General features: G+C 48.6%; 1 protein-coding gene across 1 annotated transcript; it reads left to right on the forward strand.

The window, feature by feature from the left end:
* The first annotated feature begins 15,365 nt into the window (after positions 1-15,365).
* On the forward strand, positions 15,366-18,377 carry LOC127323483 (cysteine-rich receptor-like protein kinase 15). Its single transcript, XM_051351622.2, has 7 exons — positions 15,366-16,236; positions 16,511-16,654; positions 16,749-16,882; positions 16,962-17,172; positions 17,294-17,531; positions 17,641-17,794; positions 17,905-18,377. The coding sequence occupies exons 1-7, from the start codon at positions 15,420-15,422 to the stop codon at positions 18,235-18,237; spliced, it is 2,031 nt and encodes a 676-aa protein (XP_051207582.1). The 5' UTR covers positions 15,366-15,419; the 3' UTR covers positions 18,238-18,377.
* Positions 18,378-19,905: the final 1,528 nt, after the last annotated feature.

Raw genomic sequence — 19,905 nt, forward strand, 5'->3', positions numbered from 1 at the left:
AGAAAATTTTCCTAGCACCAATTTGATCTAACCAAACATCTTATTAAAGCCGAGCGCTCATTCCCCCCTTCTCCTCTCTCAAGAGTAAACAGTAGTTGAGAGTCTCCTCCTTCTCTCCGGGCCGATCCCGACCCCTCTCCGGCGGCTCTGCCGGCTGGAGATGGCGACGGAAAGGCGCCGGCGTAGGCGTAGGTAGTTGTAGTAGTCCCGTAGTGGCGTCTTGGAGTAGGTCACCAGCTCTCTCCCACCAGATCTGGTGCATCCTGTTGTTGGGCGGTGCGGCGGCGTGGCTCCGATGGAGAGGGCGACGGCTGCGGCGCGACTTCAACGTAGGCATCTCGACAAATAAGGTGGGTTGGAGCTCGAGCTTCTCGAGGTGCTGGCGCAGCATCAGGAAGCAGATCTGGGTGGCTCATCGCTCGCGTCCATGGTGGGCGTCCAGCGGAGCTGCTGCGGCGAGCTCTGTCAATAAGCGCTGCCTCCAGCAGCCGCAACTTCTTCTTCTCCTTGGTGTCCTTTTGGCCGGCCGTGGCTGCGAGGGGCAGGGCACCGACGATGATAAGGAGTTTGTGGCGGCTGGCAAATCTCTTGCTGCTACTTCGAGCTTTCACACGGTGACCAAGTGACATAGGCATCCCCAATGGGCCTGCCGAAGATAGTACCTGGGGTTTGCTGAAGGCCCACTACCCGAAGAATAAGAAGACTCAGAAGCCCAAAGATATTATTAAGGAAAGCTAGAGTTGTAATAGGAAGTGTTGTGTGTAATCTTGCGGGATGAGTTAGAAACCTCCCCGGACTTTGTAACTTGTACAAATACGAATCCCTCGGCTCCGCCTCATATATAAGGGGGAGTCGAGGGACGAGAAAGACATCGAATCATTGTTGAGCAAACCCTAATTTCTATTTCGTCGAGTACTTTTCGGCTGAAACCTTCGAGATCTACTTGCCCTCTACATCCAACGAAACCCTAGTCTACTACTCGTAGGCATTGACAAGTTGATACCTTGTCAATTGGCGCCGTCTGTGGGATTTAGAGGCGACAAGGAGCTGATCTCGATGGCACGTTCAAGATCGTCGACTTCATCGGCAGCAAGCAACATCGTGGACAAAGGTAAACAGATCGCAACTGGTCTCGTTGATTTTGTACCTCACCCGCCCTCCCGTTTGGATGCATATACGTATCTGGAGGAGCCCATGGAGATGACATTCGGGAGGTTCCACTTTCGCGTCGGGAAGGAAGGAACGTATCGTCTCGAAATTCCGACCTTCTCGAGGTTCTCTGTGGAACATACTGAATCTTCAAGCTCGGCATCATCGGTCGAGTCAGGCGACGAAGGAACATCTTCGCCACGCTTCATCAACACCAAGGCAAGCGAAAAATTCGCCAAGATCTTCAGCGACATGTCTTTCGAGTCGTCTGCGGACTCCTATATAAGCAGCGATTCCGAGAGCATCGATAGCTTCGATTTCATCGACAAGTCTGTCACCATTGGAAAGGTCTTCACCAATCTCTATGATGGTGTCACCGAATCCAGCAAGCCGCAGAATTCAAAATATCATCAAATCTACGCCATTGGAGAAGCAAGTCGTAATGAGGAGGAAACGTCGGAGGCTTTCGACGATCTGGGAAATCCATACGACGATCCCTCTGATCTAAGGCGAGGTTTAGGCAACAAATACATTGGGCCTACACCACGTACGAGAGTTCAACTACCACAAGCAGCATGGGACAGAGCCGCAAGAGCCATGGATGGTTCAGAACCTATGGCGACAACAGCCACGATTGAAGAATTACAGGCGTACCAATATAGACTCGCTCGAGCTGGAAGGGAATTGAAAAAACAAACAGCTGATCTGAACAGAAGAAAGGAGGCAGCTTCCGCGTCAAGCAGGCGAAGGGCAGACCTCAGTCGACAATCAGGAACTTCGGGAGATAGCCACAGAGAAGCTCGAAACAGGGCAAGGTCAAGGTTGCAAAACATACCTGAAGCAGAAAGAGAGAATCTAGTTCAAAACCTCGACATGTCCTTTATGTCGATAGACACGAGAGGAAACATCATTCCCAAAACACCGGAAGCTGGGTATATGGCGACACAAGCCTTTATCCTCGCATCTAGGCCACACCCTGGAGATCCAAGGGAAGCACTGTATAACATGGCCATGGCAAGTGTTGGAGCCATGGGAACAGCGTTCGCATCGACGCCTCCCAAAGGATCAGCAAGGCAAAATAGTCCACGACCTGCGGTTGCAGCAGCAGCTCCCGAAAGAACAGGCGAAGCAAGGGACGCAGAAACTCAGGCAAGGGTAGACAGGACATGACAACATAGAAGGGAACATCGACACTCTCCAGATATAGCCGAAGAGGACATGTGCGGGCTACCATGTTTTACTAGAAGGGTCCGAAAAACTCGGGTGCCCTCAGGGTTTAAGCTACCCTATAATTTCAAAAAATTCGACGGATTGCAGGATCCTGAGGATTGGCTGGTAGATTACCTCGAGACAGTGAAGTTAATTGGTGGCACAAGGGCAATGGCAATGCAAAGCATTCAGGTGCACTTGAGTGGAGCCGCAAGATCTTGGATAAAGAAGCTTCTAGTAGGTTCCATCGATAGCTGGACTGATTTTGAGGACATATTCATCAAGAATTTCCGGTCTACTTGCAAAAAGCCTGCGACACTCGAGGAGTTGAGATCATGTCGACAGAAACATGATGAATCAATGAGGAAGTACATCCAAAGGTGGAACATCATCAAAAACTCGGCAGAAAACATATCTGACGAGAGAGCCATAGACGCGTTCGTTGCAGGAGTCCGACGAGGAGATTTCGTGGAGGATTTGGGAAGAACTAACCCAAAAACAGTATCAACATTAATGGAGATAGCAAACAAATGGGCAGATGGCGAAGATGCTGTGCACAATAAGCGACACAGGTCACCAGAGGAGGACCGCAGTCGAAATTATCAGGGCAGGCGATGATTCTCTCGATTTTCGAGTTATGATCCACCCGGCCAAATTTCGGCTGGGTTTCGATCAGGCGCGGGAGGAAGCAATAGAGATAACTATCAACGAAGCAACGAGCAGCGAAGCGACAACAGAGATGATTCGCGAAATAACAGACCAAACAATGGACCTAGGTTTCAGAGGCCCTTTGTGACCCCTGAGGATATGATGAACGGCCATGCCAGATGCACTTCTTCGTCGACAACAATGGAGTAAGGCAGTCAGGACATCTACAGAAAGACTGTTGGAATTTTCAAGCGATGATGAGGGTTGCCGCGCAAGCCCATGCTCAGGCAGCAAGTCGAAACCCCCAAGGACCTAGGAGTGAGATCCACCTACCACCTCCTCCCGCAGTTACGGAAGAAAATCGACACCAGCTTAGAATAGCGGCTGCACCAGCACCACCACCATATGTTGATCCCAACTCCCATGGAGCGGTCTCGATGATTCAGAAAGGCAGACCATCCAACAGAGCTCAGAAAATAATTTCGCGGCAGGTGTTCATGGCAGAGAAGATGCCTCCACCAACAGTCGAGTATCTCAATTGGTCGGGACAAGATATTGGTTTCACAATTGTGGATCACCCGCAGCAAGTCCCTCGACCAGGGCAATCAGCACTCATTTTGCCAGCAGTGATCGCAGGATTCGACGTGTCTCGAGTTTTCATCGACGGAGGAAGCAGTCTAAACCTTATGTATGCAGATACACTAAGGAAGATGAACATATCCTTGGCAAACCTCAAACCAACGGATACGCGTTTTCACGGCATCACACCAGAGAAGCCAAGTTACCCATTGGGGAAGATCAATCTCGACGTTCAGTTTGGCACCCGAGAGAATTATAGAATCGAGAGGCTGGAGTTTGAAGTTGTGGATTTCCCATCACAATACCACGCGCTGTTGGGACGCCCAGCATACGCTAGGTTTATGGCAGTACCACATTACACATACCTGTTGTGGAGGATGCCTGGACCCAAGGGGCCAATCACAATTAAAGGAAGTTTTGCGCTTGCCGATAAATGTGATAAGGATTTTCATCGGCTCTCAGAAACCTTCGGGATGCAAGCAGAATATATGGAGTCAAAGCTCACGACAGACTACGGCGTATTACCAGATGTGGGAAGGCCTAGCAAGGAGTCAACCTTTAACACAGCAAAGGATTCCAAGGAAGTACAGATTCACCCGACAGACCCGAAGAAAATGACGTCCATTGCAAATAACATGGACCTCGCATAGGAAAGCGCGCTCGTCGAGTTCCTCCGTGAGCACTGGAAAATCTTCGCATGGTGTCCAGCTGACATGCCAGGAGTACCCAGGGAACTTGCCTAGCACCACCTACAATTGGATCCAGTCGCGAAACCAATCAAACAACCTCTGCGGCGTTTTTCGGAACCAAACCGCAAGGCTATGCTGTCGGAAATTAACAGACTCAGAGAAGCAGGTTTCATCAAAGAAATACATACAGAGGCCACATGGGTAGCTAACCCAGTGCTGGTGCCGAAGAAAAACACGAAGGTCCTTCGCATGTGCGTCGACTTTACGTGTCTTAATAAACATTGTCCAAAGGATCACTTTCCCCTCCCAAGGATCGATCAAATTATCGACTCCACGGCAGGATGCGAACGTCTTTCCTTCCTGGATGCTTATTCTGGTTATAACCATATTAGATTGAAAGAAGATGATGAGGTGAAAACAGCGTTCATCACCCCTTACGGCGTATTTTGCTATCGAACAATGCCCTTCGGGTTGAAAAACGCGGGAGCAACATATCAGCGGATGATGCAGAAGTGCCTAGCAGCGCAGATCGGGAAAAATGTACAAGTATACATCGACGATGTCGTCATAACATCCAAAAAAGGCGACACTCTAATTGAGGATTTGAAGGAAACTTTCGACAACCTCGACAAGTTCTGTCTCAAGCTGAACCCGATAAAGTGCTCTTTTGGCGTCCCCGCAGGAGAACTTCTCGGGTTCTTAGTATCAGCAAGAGGGATTGAAGCAAACCCCGAAAAAATACAGGCCATCGTAACGATGAGGAAGCCAACAAAGTTAAAAGAAGTACAGCAGTTAACAGGACGAGTCGCAGCTTTAAGCAGATTCGTCGCCAGGTTAGGAGAAAAGGCGCTACCATTTTACGCCTTGATCAAGCAAGGGGACAAGTTCCAATGGAACGAAGAAGCGGACAGAGCCTTTGAGGACCTCAAGCGCAAAATTTTGACACCCCCAATCTTGGTGGCGCCGAAAGAGAAGGAGCCTCTGTTGCTGTATATTGCGGCCACACCCCAGGTAGTAAGCACGGTACTTGTCGTCGAAAGGGAGGAAGAAGGAAAACTCCACGGAGTGCAGAGGCCAGTATACTTCGTCAGCGAAGTTTTATCGCCCTCAAAACAAAGGTACCCTCAGTACCAAAAGCTGGCATACGAAGTGTTCACAACCGCACGAAAATTGCGCCACTATTTTTCGGCACACCCGATCATAGTGGTCAATGAAGCTCCCTTGTCAAATATACTCAACAATCCAGAAGCCACGGGCCGTGTCTCCCTTTGGGGAATAGAACTTTCCCCTCGGGACATCACGTATGAAAAAAGGAAAGCAATCAAGTCGCAGATTTTACCAGACTTCATCGCAGAATGGATGGAGCTGCAAAACACAGGACCACCAGATTTATCGAGAACTTGGACCATGAACTTCGATGGGTCCAAGAGATTAGAAGGAGCTGGCGCAGGCGTGATATTAATATCACCAGAAGGCGACAAGTTGAAGTAAGTTCTGAGGATGACGTTCCCAAACGCGTCTAACAATGAGGCAGAATACGAAGCCCTCATACACGGGATGAAGATGGCGAAAGCTTGCGGTGCAACTCGACTAAAAATCTTTGGCGACTCGCAGTTAGTAGCTCAGCAAGTCATGAACCAATGCGACGCAGTCAACGATAGCATGATAGCATACAAGGAAGTCTACAACGAGCTCGAGAAGTTGTTTGATGGATGCGAAGTAAATCACGTCAGTAGATTGAGCAATGACGAAGCCGACGTTCTCGCAAACATCGGGTCAGAATGCCTCGCAGTTCCTCCAGGTGTATTTTGGGAAGAGATAGCAGAAAGATCTACGAAGTTGACAAAACCAAAAAAGAAGGAGAAAAAACCCTCGGGGGCTACCAAAGAAGTACTAGAGGAAGAAGAAGAGGAAGATCAGGACCTGGTCATGATGATACAGATACCATGGATGCAGACGTACATATCATACATCCTGAAGAAGGAAATACCCGACGATCCAGTTGAAGCAAGGCGAGTTATTAGACGATCAAAAGCTTTTACTGTGGTCAAAGGGGAGCTATACAAACGAAGTATTTCGGGAGTACTACAGAGGTGCGTCACACCCGAAGAAGGAAGGATGATCCTGAAGGATGTACACGAAGAAATTTGCGGTCACCACGCGAGCAGCCGAGCTATTGCTGCCAAAGTCTTTAGAGCTGGATTTTACTGGTTGACGGCAATAGAAGATGCGAAAGAGATAGTACGAACCTGTGATGCGTGCCAGAGGTTTGCCGCAAAACCTCACTCCCCGGCAGCAGAGCTGATGCCAATACCTTTGTCTTGGCCCTTTGCTCAATGGGGCCTCGATATGGTGGGAAAACTACACAAATCCTGGCCAGGAGGAAAGGAGTACATGCTAGTAGCTGTCGACAAATTCACAAAGTGGATAGAAGCAAAGCCGATAAACTCACCAGACGGGGCATCCGCAGTTAAATTCATAAAAAGTCTCGTCTTCAGATTTGGAGTGCCTCACAGCATCGTCACAGACAATGGCAGTAACTTCACATCCCACGAGTTCAAAGATTATTGCGAAGAAGTGGGTATCAAGCTACACTTTGCGTCGGTTGCGCACCCGCAGACCAACGGTCAAGTCGAGAAAGCCAATGGAATCATCTGCAATGGCATCAAAAAACGCTTATTAGCACCACTGGAGAAAGCTCGATACACCTGGCCAGAGGAGCTGCCCAGTGTATTATGGAGCATACAAACAACACCAAACACAGCGACACAAGAAACTCCGTTCTTCTTGGTCCATGGAGCGGAAGCAGTACTGCCAATTGAGATAGAGCACGATTCTCCACGAGTCGTGGAATATGACGAAGAGGTGTCGAGAAAAGCACTAGAAGATGACGTCGATGCACTCGACGAGGCTAGAGATGAAGTACTCTCTCGAGTAACCAAATATCAACAGGACCTGAAGAATTACCACAGTCGACGTTTACGGCCAAGATCCTTTCAGGTGGGAGATCTAGTTTGGGCTCACGCAAAAAAGTCATGAGAAGCTCGAGTCACCATGGCTTGGACCTTACATCGTCACAGAAGTAATCGGAGGAGGAGCATACAGGATAAAGGACAAGAAGACAGGGGTGGAGGAGCAAAACCCCTGGAACGTGGCGCAACTCAGGCGGTTCTACGCCTAGAGTCGAAATATAGTCCTTGTAAAAACACAATGTACTGAAACGCCCGCGAGCTTCCAGACGCACTCTTTTCCTTTTTCGGGGCACCGAGTGGGGCCGGAAAGGTTTTTAATGAGGCGGGCTCGCGGTGCTGCAATATAGTAAAGATAGTGACAATATAACTCTTTTTCATCGACACGCTCAAAGGCTCAGGCCCGATGATTCTCAATATAGTTCTTCGAAAAAAGATAGTCTCGCCTTGGTATTAAATACCTCGCGAGCCAATAAAAATACAAAATAGTACTCGACAAGAAAGCTCGGGGGCTGATACTCGCCAAAACTACATATTGAATAAATGCCTTGGTTCAAAACCTCGCAATACACAAATACAGAAAATAGGCACCGAAACACTCGGGGGCTAGACAAATATAGACATATGATGATTGCTTCACAATACAGTCACAATTGCGGCTTACAAAGAAGGGTTGTCTACCAAAGAAAAATTAGTCACGATTCAATATGTTATCAATGGTAATTCTGCCCTCTTCGGGAGCAGCGCCAAGAAAATCAGCATAATGACCATCTGCAAAAAAGTCGGCATCCATCCGAAGGAGATCTTCAATCATTTCTTCGGCTACAGGCGAAACCTTCGTGTTAATTCTGTCGACACCAACTCTTCGATGCCTTACCTTCTCATGAACTTTTGCAACAACTTGGGTCAGGTCAAGCTTCGAGTGGCAGATCTGAAGCATGATAAGGGCAAACCTGGCGCCAGCTACTAGTTGAGCTTTTACAAAACCATGGATCTTGTGGGGATCCTTAAATCTCCCCATTAGCTCAGGAAGAGTTTGTGGCTGAACGTTCCGAGGAAACATGGAGTTATAAACCATAGACAGGGTCCTGGTACAAAAATCAAGGAAGTCGCGAGTTTGAGAGGTGCGATCTTGAAATCTGACAATCTGTCGGGTCCTCTCCGGGGTAGCCCAGAACAGAGAACCATGGTCAAGGGCAAGGTTAACAAGGAGGTTCGTCCTAGTATTTACCCTCTCTTCTTCGGCAGCAGCATCAATAAAAGAACCTATCAAGCAACGGTGCAGAAATTTTTTAAGAGACGTAGCATGAAGACGGAAGGTATCGTGGCCTTATAAAAAAAAGATGCGACAAGCATACCCGACATATCCGCGATGGCTTCATTCAATAACTCGAGCATAAAATTCTCTCGAGTAGTCGCCTTTTCAGCCTCAGAAACGGCGATTTCCTTAGTAGCCATGGCCTCTTGAGCTTGCTGAAGCGCAATTTTTTCGGCCTCAGATGCTTTGCGAGACTGTTCCATCATCACAAGTGTTTGCTTCTTCAAATACTGAAGTTGCTGTCGAAGTTCTTCCAATTCTTGCGGCAAGGAACCTTCGGCAGGTTCAGTATTAGCAAGAACTTTTCTTGAGCGAGAAGGAGAAGGCAAAACATCGGAAGGAGCAGAAGACGGAGTATAGTTATCAAATACCAACTGAAATTTAACAAAAAAAGTCGACATCAATCAACAAGCAAGATAGAATTTTCATTGATCTTTCAGAATATTTACAAGGCATTACAGTGGAGCTAGTGGGATAAGTGTCGCCAAATAGCTACTTTGGCGACATCATCAAAAGCAAAGAAAGAAAAAGAGGAGGCGTTCAACTAGACCTCCGGCTTTGATGAGCTAGGAGTTGAAGCTGGCTTGATCCCGAGATAGGCCAGGATTTTCTTCGTGTTGGGCTTCGCTGCCTTAATCAACGAACGCCATTTCGTTTGTTCTATCTGCTCGGTGGCGCCAACCTTCGTCCAGTCAACAGTTTGTTGGCTGTCCGCGACCAAGGCAACATTGCTTTCGACAGCAACCTTCATGTTCTCTTGGCGCATCTTCAGTCCAAGATCTTCTGGCGGATCGAAGTCCTTGGCAAGAGCAAGGAAAGTTTTGGGCTCCTCTTTCCTTGGGAAGAAGTAGGGGAACAGCTTTGATAAACCCGCGTCAGCATGTTCTATGCCCTCACGAACTTCAGTTCCATGAAACTCCAGGAAAGAGAGTGCGTCCAGAAGAGGATCATCGTCGGGATCTTCAAGCTCAAATTCTTGGTTTGTTTTGGCTGCCGAAGAAAATATGTGTTGGTCGACAACAAGAAAGGAAAATTAACCCTAAAAAAGGAAAAGATAGAAGGGGACGACAAGATTACCGACAAAGCGCCAATTCTGCGCATTCAAGCGTTTGGTGATCGCCTTTTCACGAGCAATCTGGGCGGCCTTGTGTTCATTCAAAGCAGCTTCGGCGTCATCAAGCCTTTTTTGCAGATCTTCGACACCAGCAGCCTTTGCCGTGGCCTTTTCAACTTCTGCTTTAGCTTGGCTAGCATCAAGTTCAGCCTTCTTGCGAGCCATTTCACTCTGCTCCAGTTTCTGAGCAAGAGTGTCGACAAGCTTGTTGGCTTCTGCAAGTTTCTCTGCCACAATAGTCAAGAGTCGTCAAAATTACAACAAAGCAGGAGCAGGAAGTCATAAAGCAGGTGTCATCGAAAAAATTATTACCTTCAGTCTTGCTAGCATATTCACGGTACCCAACAAATTGGGCACCGATACGAAGAAGCTCTTTGACCATAGGCTGTCAAAGAAAGACAAAGAAAGAAAACGTCGATATGGGAAAAATATGAAGGCATAAAAGAAGGAAACAAGAGGAAATATAGATAGTAATAAGCAAATTCAGAACTTACATCATCCAAGAGAGAATTGGAGGAGCTACCCAATTCAAGGGTAGGCTCCACGATCGTTTCTACCCTTGTCCTTTTTGGTGAAGGGACAAGAGGGCTCGAAGGTGGAGTGGGAGCGTCAACATTTAGTTGAGGAGGCGAGGATTCCTCTCCTTCAGCTGGCGTCTCCGAAACAACTAAAGTATGTGACGTACTCGTTCGAGCAGCCACATTAAGAGTTGGTAGTTCTTCCTCATCATCACTGCAAATAAAAAGACGACAGCATAAAAAGCAAGATAGACGAAAAACTTTGAGTACAAAGGTAAGGAGAAATAAAGACAACTTACGAGCTGATGCGGGATCCAAGGTATGGATCATAAGCTGCCTTCTGACGTGAAGGACCAACTTCTTCGGCTTTGGAGGTGCCGGAATCTTCGGCATCATTCCTTTTCCTTTTGTTCCTTGGAGAAACAGCAGGAGGAGGAGATTGTGCCGACGTAGTGCCTTCGGAGGCAGCTTCCTTTTCGGAGGAACCCGCAGATTTTAGAGAATCTACGGGTTCATTTACAAACGAGGGGGCATCTTGGTTGTCGTCGGTGATGATAGCCCTTTCCTCGACTTCTCCACCTTCAGGAAGGGGAGGGAGCGAGACGAGATTTGGATGGTTCTATACAAAAAGCAGGGGAAGATGTTAAAGAGTAGGAAAATAAAAAATAAGATAGCAAAGCAATAGCAAATCAAGCGACAAAGTTTACCTTGGGAAGTGGATTGGTGGCGCTGAAAGGTTTTACGCGACAAGAAGAAGGGACAGGATTTTTTTTGCTGAGAGACGAGATTTTTCGGACAAGTTTTTCTAAATCCTTGACCTCTAAATCCATCGACAACCGATCTACGTCCGTGTCGCCAGAATATTTCCAGAGAGGGTGTTTGCGAGCTTCGAGAGGCTGCACTCTGGTCCTCAGAAAATAGGCTGTGATTTGAATACCTGATAACTCTTTGCCGCGAGTATTTTGCAACTCATGGATACGAGCCATCAGAGCTTCCGTCGCCTTTCTTTCCTCTTCGGTAGCCTCTGCGTCCCAGGAGCGGCGGCGAAGAATTTTCTCGGCACCATCAAAAGGAGGGATGTTGTCTTCAGCACATCCATGGTTCTCCTCCTGAATGTACAACCACTTCTTGCGCCACCCCTGAACTGAATCAGGGAGTTTGACGTCGAAGTAATCGACGGTGGGGCGAACGGAAATTACAACGCCGCCTATATTATAGGCGACATTTGGAGAGCCATTGCGGCGATAGAAGAAAATGCGCTTCCATAGCGCCCAGTTAGGCTGGACGCCAAGGAAGGCTTCGCAGAGGGTGATGAAGATAGAAATATGGAGGATAGAATTGGGGGTCAAGTGGTGAAGTTGCAGACCATAAATAAAAAGCAGTCCGCGGAGAAAATGATGAATGGGGGCGGAAAGACCACGGATGAGGTGGTCGATAAAACTTACCCGATACCCCATTGGAGGGGTTGGGTAGCTTTCTTCACTAGGGAAGCGCAGTGCGTTGGGCTTCTTATTGAGCCCCAGCTTCTTCAGAAGATTGATGTCCTGAGCGGAAAGCTTGGATCTTTCCCACTCCGCGGTTCCCAGATCCACGGCAGCCATTGAAGATTCCGGCGTGCTGTGCCTTGTCAAGCGACGCGGGGGCATTAACAATGGCGCAGGAGTGCAGAGCTTAGAGAATTGTGGAGCGCAGGAGGATTTGCAGAGGAGAGCACAGCAACGGCGTGAGCGGAAGTGCTCGAGGAAGAAGAAGGAGATCTTATATAGAGGTGCGGTGAAACGGCGGACCGTTGGATGGAAAAAGTGTGCAGCAGATGATAGCCACGTAGAGACAAGGGTAAAAAAATATTTTAACATTGGAGAAGTTACGGTACGTGCGCCAGAAAAAGCGGAGTACGTGTGTCCCCCACTTGAACGACGTGTCAACGTGGTGGAAACAATGGACCCACAAGGCAGAGAGATAGTGGTACTTACGCTTCATAGGCGGAAAAATTGCGACTAATAACAACAATGAAGTAACTTTGACCAAGGGAGAAAATTTCGACAAGAAAAATAAAAGAAGATTGGCGACAGGAGAAGTTATTGAATACTTTGGGAGCCTTTGATCAAATACAAGTTTTTGCCCAAATGCTCGGGGGCTACTTTGAAAAAAGGAAATCTCGAGTGTGACAATATAGAAATTGAGGGAGCCTATGATCAAACGCAAGCATTTGATCATAGCCTCGGGGGCTACTCCCATCGGGAGCGCTGTTCGCGCACCCGAGATATAAAAAAATAAAATATCGAGAAGGAATGACAATATAGCGATACGGTGCACTAAAATGTTGAGCCTACAACCAAGTACAAGTCCTTGGCTGTAGCCTCGGGGGCTACTCCCATCGGGAACGCTGTTCGCGTGCCCGATGAAAATTATCAAAAAGAAAAAGAGAAGAGAGAAAAAGAAAAAGAGAAAGAAAGAAAGAAAAAGAAGGAAGAAGGAGCATATTTCGAGTTATAAAAATAACTCTACATATACTCCCATCGGGAAAGCAATATAAGTCAGAAATTGACTCGATGAAATGTGCTATTCCAACAGCCGAATAAGCACTTGACAATATATTCTCAGAACGCCAAAAGTTGCGAATAAATTCCGAATGCCGCAAAACACTGCGAAGGTAAGACCCCAGATCCGTTATGTGCGGCGTGGCACCGTCTCTGACGGCGGTTTGCTACTTTTATCCGTATCAACAGATACGAAGAAAAATCCTAACGGACGCGTTAGGTACCCGATAAATTTGACTGGGACTCGACAGAATGGTAAAACCTTAAGCGGCACCTGTCGAAGTTTACACCAGTATCCCGAGATCATGTCCATGGACGTGATCTTGAAGTAGGTTTTTGCGGATTGCCACTAGAGCAGTTAACTAGTACCTGATCCGTCAGATGAACTAGCCCCAACTACCATTATCCATGTACAATATAGAAATTCGTGAGAAGAAATATAGAAAAGCTAAAGTTGTCGAGTAAAAATAAACCGTGGAGATTTTCCCTGACTCTACGATTCAAGCAAAATCTCGGGAGCTACTGACATAGGCATCCCCAATGGGCCTGCCGAAGATAGTACCTGGGGTTTGCTGAAGGCCCACTACCCGAAGAATAAGAAGACTCAGAAGCCCAAAGATATTATTAAGGAAAGCTAGAGTTGTAATAGGAAGTGTTGTGTGTAATCTTGCGGGATGAGTTACAAACCTCCCCGGACTCTGTAACTTGTACAAATACGAATCCCTCGGCTCCGCCTCATATATAAGGGGGAGTCAAGGGACGAGAAAGACATCGAATCATTGTTGAGCAAACCCTAATTTCTATTTCGTCGAGTACTTTTCGGCTGAAACCTTCGAGATCTACTTGCCCTCTACATCCAACGAAACCCTAGTCTACTACTCGTAGGCATTGACAAGTTGATACCTTGTCACCAAGGGCTGGTCATCGATCTTGTTTGGCCAAGATCCAGGAGCTCTTCAGCGAAGGACCGATGCCGGCGGCCATCGCCGCCCTGCCTCTGCATCTTATGGTCGAAAGGCGACCCTCCTCAACCTATTCTTCCTAGAGACCAAGCAGTCTGAGGGGAAGACCTTCAGCTCCAGCCACGACGCCGGACCAAGTGGTTCGTCCCCGGCGCCGGTGTCTCTTCTGTGGCGGAGCAACGCAACGACGACCTTCAGGCGCGGAGCAGAGACGGAAGGACCTGATTGCTTTTCCCATAATCTTTCTAGGATCCTTTCTGTAAAAATTCTATCCTTATCCAGAATTCCCCTGTTTTGTGGGGGTTTTTCTGCAAATTGTACTCTCCGCCTCGTTAATACTAGCAGCTTCTAGGGTCTTCGGAACCTTTCCCTGTTCAAAAAAAAAATCTTTAATTTCCTCTATTTGAGTTTCCTGGATTCGGATGAAATGCAAGCCATACTCATATACCAACTCTTTAGCATGTTTTCTTTTGTCAGCAGTACCCATACCTCTACCATTCCAGGAAGCTTCTCTCTTCCTACGTGTTGATTTTAGTTTTAGCCTTGCTTTTCAAGCTTACAGGTTCAATTTTATTGTTGTTGTTCAAACCTTTTGATAAAGGAGAACTTCGGTAAAACTAAAAGTTACTTCGTATCCTCTGTGGTTGGCATATTTTTCTCCATGTTGTGCAACTTAACATTCTTCCAAGACTTCAGTGATAAAATTGCAGTAGACTAAGGCTGCAGAAGGTGGATTAATCTCAAAGGTTTTGAATACCCGCTTGAGTCACCTTCCCAATAGGTAAAAACACATGATAAACCATAGGTTACAACCGCGGGAAAAAAAAGTCTTGCCCGTTGGTTTCTCGTCGTGATTGTTTTTGGGGTATGATTTATGTTGTTGGAGTACTTGGTAATGTTTTTGGTTACAAATACTTCATTTGTTATCGTGCAGCAAGCACGATTAGTCATTTACAAACCTTGATGATATGAAGCATGCATGTAATAAAAAATATCTTCCTCTACTTTTGTATACAAAGCCAATAATTTATTTTTAAACACCAAAAACAAACAAAATCAACTAATAAATAACACGATCAATTAGGTGGAAAACTTCTCGTGTTCATTCTACTTAAATGTATTACTCCCTCCATCTCATGAAATTTGTCTGAGATTTGATAAAATTTAGATGTATCTATATACTAGATAGTGTCTAAATACATCTAAATTTTAACAAATCTAAGACAACTTTCGTGAGACGAAGGGAGTACATATAATGTCTCTATCTCCATGACTGCATCCAATCACATTAATGGGCACATTTATACTGCATAAAAATTTAGTGGTAATGTTTTTGGTTATGAATACTTCCTCTGTTCTTGTATACAAAGCCAATATCTTATTTTTTAAAACACCAAAACAAACAAAATCAAGTAATAAATAGCATGATCAATTATGCGGGAAAGTTCTTGTGTTGGTCCTAATTAAATTATTGCATGTGATGTCTCTACGCCAATATCTACATCCAATCACATTAATGAGGAAAGTTCTTGTGTAGGTGTAGGATTATTGCTGTATACACGAGAATGGACTAGAGTCAATCTCTCGCGCCGGGGACTAGTCACAGACTGACAGTTCACCACGCAACGCGGCGCCCTTTTGTGCCGTGACGCCATCGCCATTCCATGCACCTGCTTACAAATTGCCTTCTTCTCGTCTTCTCGGTAGCACGTACGAACCCAGCAATGACGCCCTCCCCACGAGCCATGCGTATCCTGGGCCTCCCATCTCTCTTTCTCCTCCTAGTCGGCGCTGGCATCGCCGCCGCGGACCTTCAGCACACCGACTGCCCGAGCAACACAAACTACACCCGCGGCGGAATATTCCAAGCCAACCTCGACGCTCTCCTTTCCTTCCTCCCCGCTGCGGCGTCGGCTGCGTCCGGGTTCGCCGAGAACGCCACCGGCGCAGCGCCCGACCAGGCGTTCGGGCTCGCGCAGTGCCGCGCGGACGTTAACGAGTCCGACTGCCGAGCGTGCCTCGATGCCACAGCGCAAGACGCAGCCGGCAAGTGCCCCGGCCAGAAATCCTCTATGGTCATCTACGACAACTGCCTCCTGCGGCACTCGAACGCGAGCTTCTTCGGCACCGCCGACACGTCGCCGGAGGTGGCACTCTGCAACGTGGGGAACGCGACGCAGGTCACGCAGCCCGAGCTGTTCATGACGCAGCTAGGCTCTCTGATGAGAAACCTCAGCAGCCTGGCGGCGTACTCATCCCCGCGGATGTTCGCGGCCGGCGAGGCTGATGTCACGCCCCTCAAGATCTACGGCATCGCCCAGTGCACGCGCGACCTCGGCGGCGACGACTGCAACCGGTGCCTCAGCGGAACCGTCACGGACATCCTCACCGGCTGCTACTTAAAGATAGGCGGACAGATCTTTTACCGGAGCTGCTCCGTCCGGTACGAGGTTTCCCTTTTCTACAACGCCAAGGCCGCCGAGGCGGCGATGTCGCCGCCTGCTCCAGCAGGCGGCGGACTCAACGGTACCGACCACTCCGGTGAGTCAATAAAAGTCTCCGTCAACTTTGTGTTCCCTGCGCCAACGCGTTTCTAGCTGGCTGACACTAGCGTCCATACAGTTCCTGTTCTCTGTTTTGGAATTGTCGTTTCAATCTTGAAAGTTTGCCTAGACAAAAACGCACCGGATTTCTGCCATTCCGTATTAGGCATGGCGGCATGCAACGTTCTTTCGGTGGTCAAAGTAGCGAGTTGAAAAGTTTAGACAGCGACTGAACTAGAGGAAATGGTAAACTATTCTGAATTTCGTGACAGGAGGAAACAATTCCACGGTCAAGATAGCTCTAGCGGTCTCTGTTCCTGTCGCTGCCGTGCTGCTGGTGCTGTTGATCACTGCTTTGTACCTGTGCAAGAGGAAGAACAAGAAGCCACACGAGCATGTGCAGATTTCCAGCGCCGGTCAGTGATTCTCCATCGATTATAGCAAATCTCTGAAGAATAACAGCATATTAGGCTTAATTCTCTAGTACTTTTGTTTTTGTGAGGACTGCAGCTGACTGTGAGGATGGAGAAGACATGGGAAGTTCAGAGTCTCTCCTGTACGATCTGAGCACTCTAAGAGCTGCCACGGACAACTTCTCTGAAGAAAATAAGCTCGGGGAAGGCGGGTTTGGGCCGGTCTACAAAGTACGTAACAGTATTATCTTGGAAGAACATGAGCATCCACTATTCTCCATGCCTGAAACTGAACTTGGATGCTGGTCAGGGCACACTGCAGGATGGGCAGGAGATCGCGGTGAAGAGGCTGTCGAAAACCTCCCAGCAAGGGCACGTGGAGATGAAGAACGAGGTTGTGCTAGTCGCGAAGCTCCAGCACAAGAATCTGGTGCGCTTGCTGGGCTGCTGCATCCAGGAGCAGGAGATGCTCCTCGTATACGAGTTCCTCGCCAACAAAAGCCTCGACAAAATTCTATTCGGTTCGTGTCTATACTCTATATCTAGTTCTTCCGATTCCCGGCCAACTGTTGATCTAAGCGACATTCAGTTCCTTCAAGTCATCACCCACGTAAATGTTTACTGAAGCGTGCTAAATTGCAGATCCTGTGAGACGGCAGGAGCTTACCTGGGGGCACAGGTTCAGGATCATCCAGGGGATCGGTCGAGGCCTTCTTTACCTCCACGAGGACTCGAGACTGACCATCATCCACCGGGACCTCAAAGCTAGCAACATCTTGCTAGACCCCGACATGAGCCCCAAGATCTCCGACTTCGGCCTCGCCAAGCTATTCAGCCTGGACACCAGCGTCGGGAACACCAGCCACATCGCCGGAACCTAGTGAGTTTATTTGTTAGATTGATCGAGCAGCAACACGGAGTAATGCTGCTCTGTACCTGAACGGAGCCGAGCTAACATAACAAAATGCGGCGTATTTCTTGAGATGCAGCGGGTACATGGCGCCGGAGTACGCCCTGCACGGCATCTTCTCGGCCAAATCGGACGTGTACAGCTACGGCGTTCTGGTCCTGGAGATCATCGCGGGTCGCCGCAACACTTTCAGCCAGTATCCAGGCACAAATAACGAAGATCTTCTGACCACGGTAACCTTGATATTAATCCCCTGCTACCGATTTACGTACTAGGAGTCTAGAGCTTTGCTAATGGCAGATCGATCAGTAACTAATTGTGCACTTGCATCATGCATGTACAGGTTTGGAGGCACTGGAGCCATGGGAGCGTGACGGGGTTGCTCGACGGCTGCTCGGCCGACGGTCTCCAGCCGTCCGAGATGCTGCGGTGTGTCCACGTGGGGCTGCTCTGCGTCCAGGAGGACGCGCACCTGCGTCCAAGCATGGCGACCGTCGTCGTCATGCTCAACAGCCGCTCAATTACGCTCCCGGTGCCGACGCCGCCAGCCTACCTCGTTCGGAGCCGCGCGGGCGCATTGGGGAGGAGCCAGACGCACGAGGAAGAGACTCCGGCCGGAGCTGTTCGTGAGCCGTTTGGCAACGACGCCTATATTTCTGACATGGAGCCCCGGTGAACCGATGGCGGAAATTTTCGTGTTTCTTGTGATTTTTTTTTTTTGAAAGTAGAACTTGTATTCATCACATAGTAGCAAGGAAACAACAACCAAACGCTAAGAAATACAAGAACACTATGAACGGATACAGGAAGAGAGAACCCTGAGGTCCAACACCATCTTCAACCTCCCGCCAAGGACCAGCAACTCCACCAGCGCACACGCCTGCGAAGAAAACGTCGATGACGAACCCTGGAAGCGGAGGAACTCCTCGCCAGAAGGCTTTGACGAGCCGCAATAGCCACCAATTCCGGAGAAGAGGATCTGCTACGCACTGAAGGAACATCCGGCGACACACGCCAAGCTCAAACCACTTCCGATCTGGTCCAGAGCAACCAGATCCCACCACCACATGCCTCAACACAACCTCGGCAGCAACTCTCCCCTGAAGATCCGCAGGAACAGAGCTCCTATACAGGCGGCAGCAACCACCGACGACACACGCCGGAATCACACCGCACCACCCCCAGACCCTCAACGACGGGGCCAGAGCCCACCCCGCATCGACGAAGGAAGGGACGAGGGACAAAAGCTCCAGGAGCCGGTCATCGTCTCCGCCACGGTGAGCCGACCAAGAGCACCTAACCTCCACAGCCTCCCCGGCGTCGCCGCCGAAACGGGGAAAGGAGGGGGAGAACCTACTCCACCGAAGCCGCGCCATCGCCACCGTCTTCGACGACGCCGCCAGGAGACACACCCCTAGACTACCTAGGACCTATACACGCACGACGAGAACCAGGGCTCCCCTCCACCTCCCGGCGCCGAACGGCGGGCGGAGGCAGAGGGGAGCGACGGAATCGCCGGCATGTTTCTTGTGATTTGGCCTGCTAGATGTTGTATGGAGAGAAATAAAGCGTGTGTCTGTATGTATATTACGTTTTGGATCCCAACAAAGTTTTATGGTGCAGTTTCAGCCCATTAATTATAGACAACAATCGTCCATATGTTGACCGACCAGAAAAGAATTAGCTGTTTGGTTTTATGCTAAAGCAGTGATGTTGTTACCTTTCTATTGAGCTGATGCTCTCACCCCTTAACTAGCCATTACGAAGCACAACACACATGAACACAGCAAAGTAAGCACACATGTCAACAGACATACAAGCTAACTGCATCACCTATTAAGAATTGTTAGGGCAAGCTATAAAGCCCTGATCAAAAGCAAGGACGTTCCAGGGGCATAGAAGTCTGTGGAACCCCTTAATCAAAAGACACTAGCATTGTCTTATCAGTAAAGGTTCACCATTATCAAGTTCAACTAAAACTACATATGAACATCATAAACATGCAAATTCGGTAGGGGCGCCGCCGCCTAGCCATGATCGAGGCAGGTGTAGAGCCTGGCGGTGGAGGACTTGGCCTTGTAGATGATCATCTTCATGGCGAAGGCCTGGAGCTTGAACTCCACGACGTCGCCGTGATGCAGATCATACTTGTAGACCGTATGCGCCTAGTTCCGCCGAAGACCACCTGGCCACCATGGTCGGTGACTTGCACCCACTCGTCGCACAAGCGACATGCAGACAAGGGCACACTGTGTGGCAGTGCGATCTTGATCCACTCCCGCAACGCGTGCTGGAACCATGGGGGGACGACGAGCATGTGGATGTCGTTCGTGGATAGCTTCAT

The sequence above is a fragment of the Lolium perenne genome, chromosome 1, assembly GCF_019359855.2.
Source record: "Lolium perenne isolate Kyuss_39 chromosome 1, Kyuss_2.0, whole genome shotgun sequence".
NCBI lineage: Eukaryota > Viridiplantae > Streptophyta > Magnoliopsida > Poales > Poaceae > Lolium > Lolium perenne.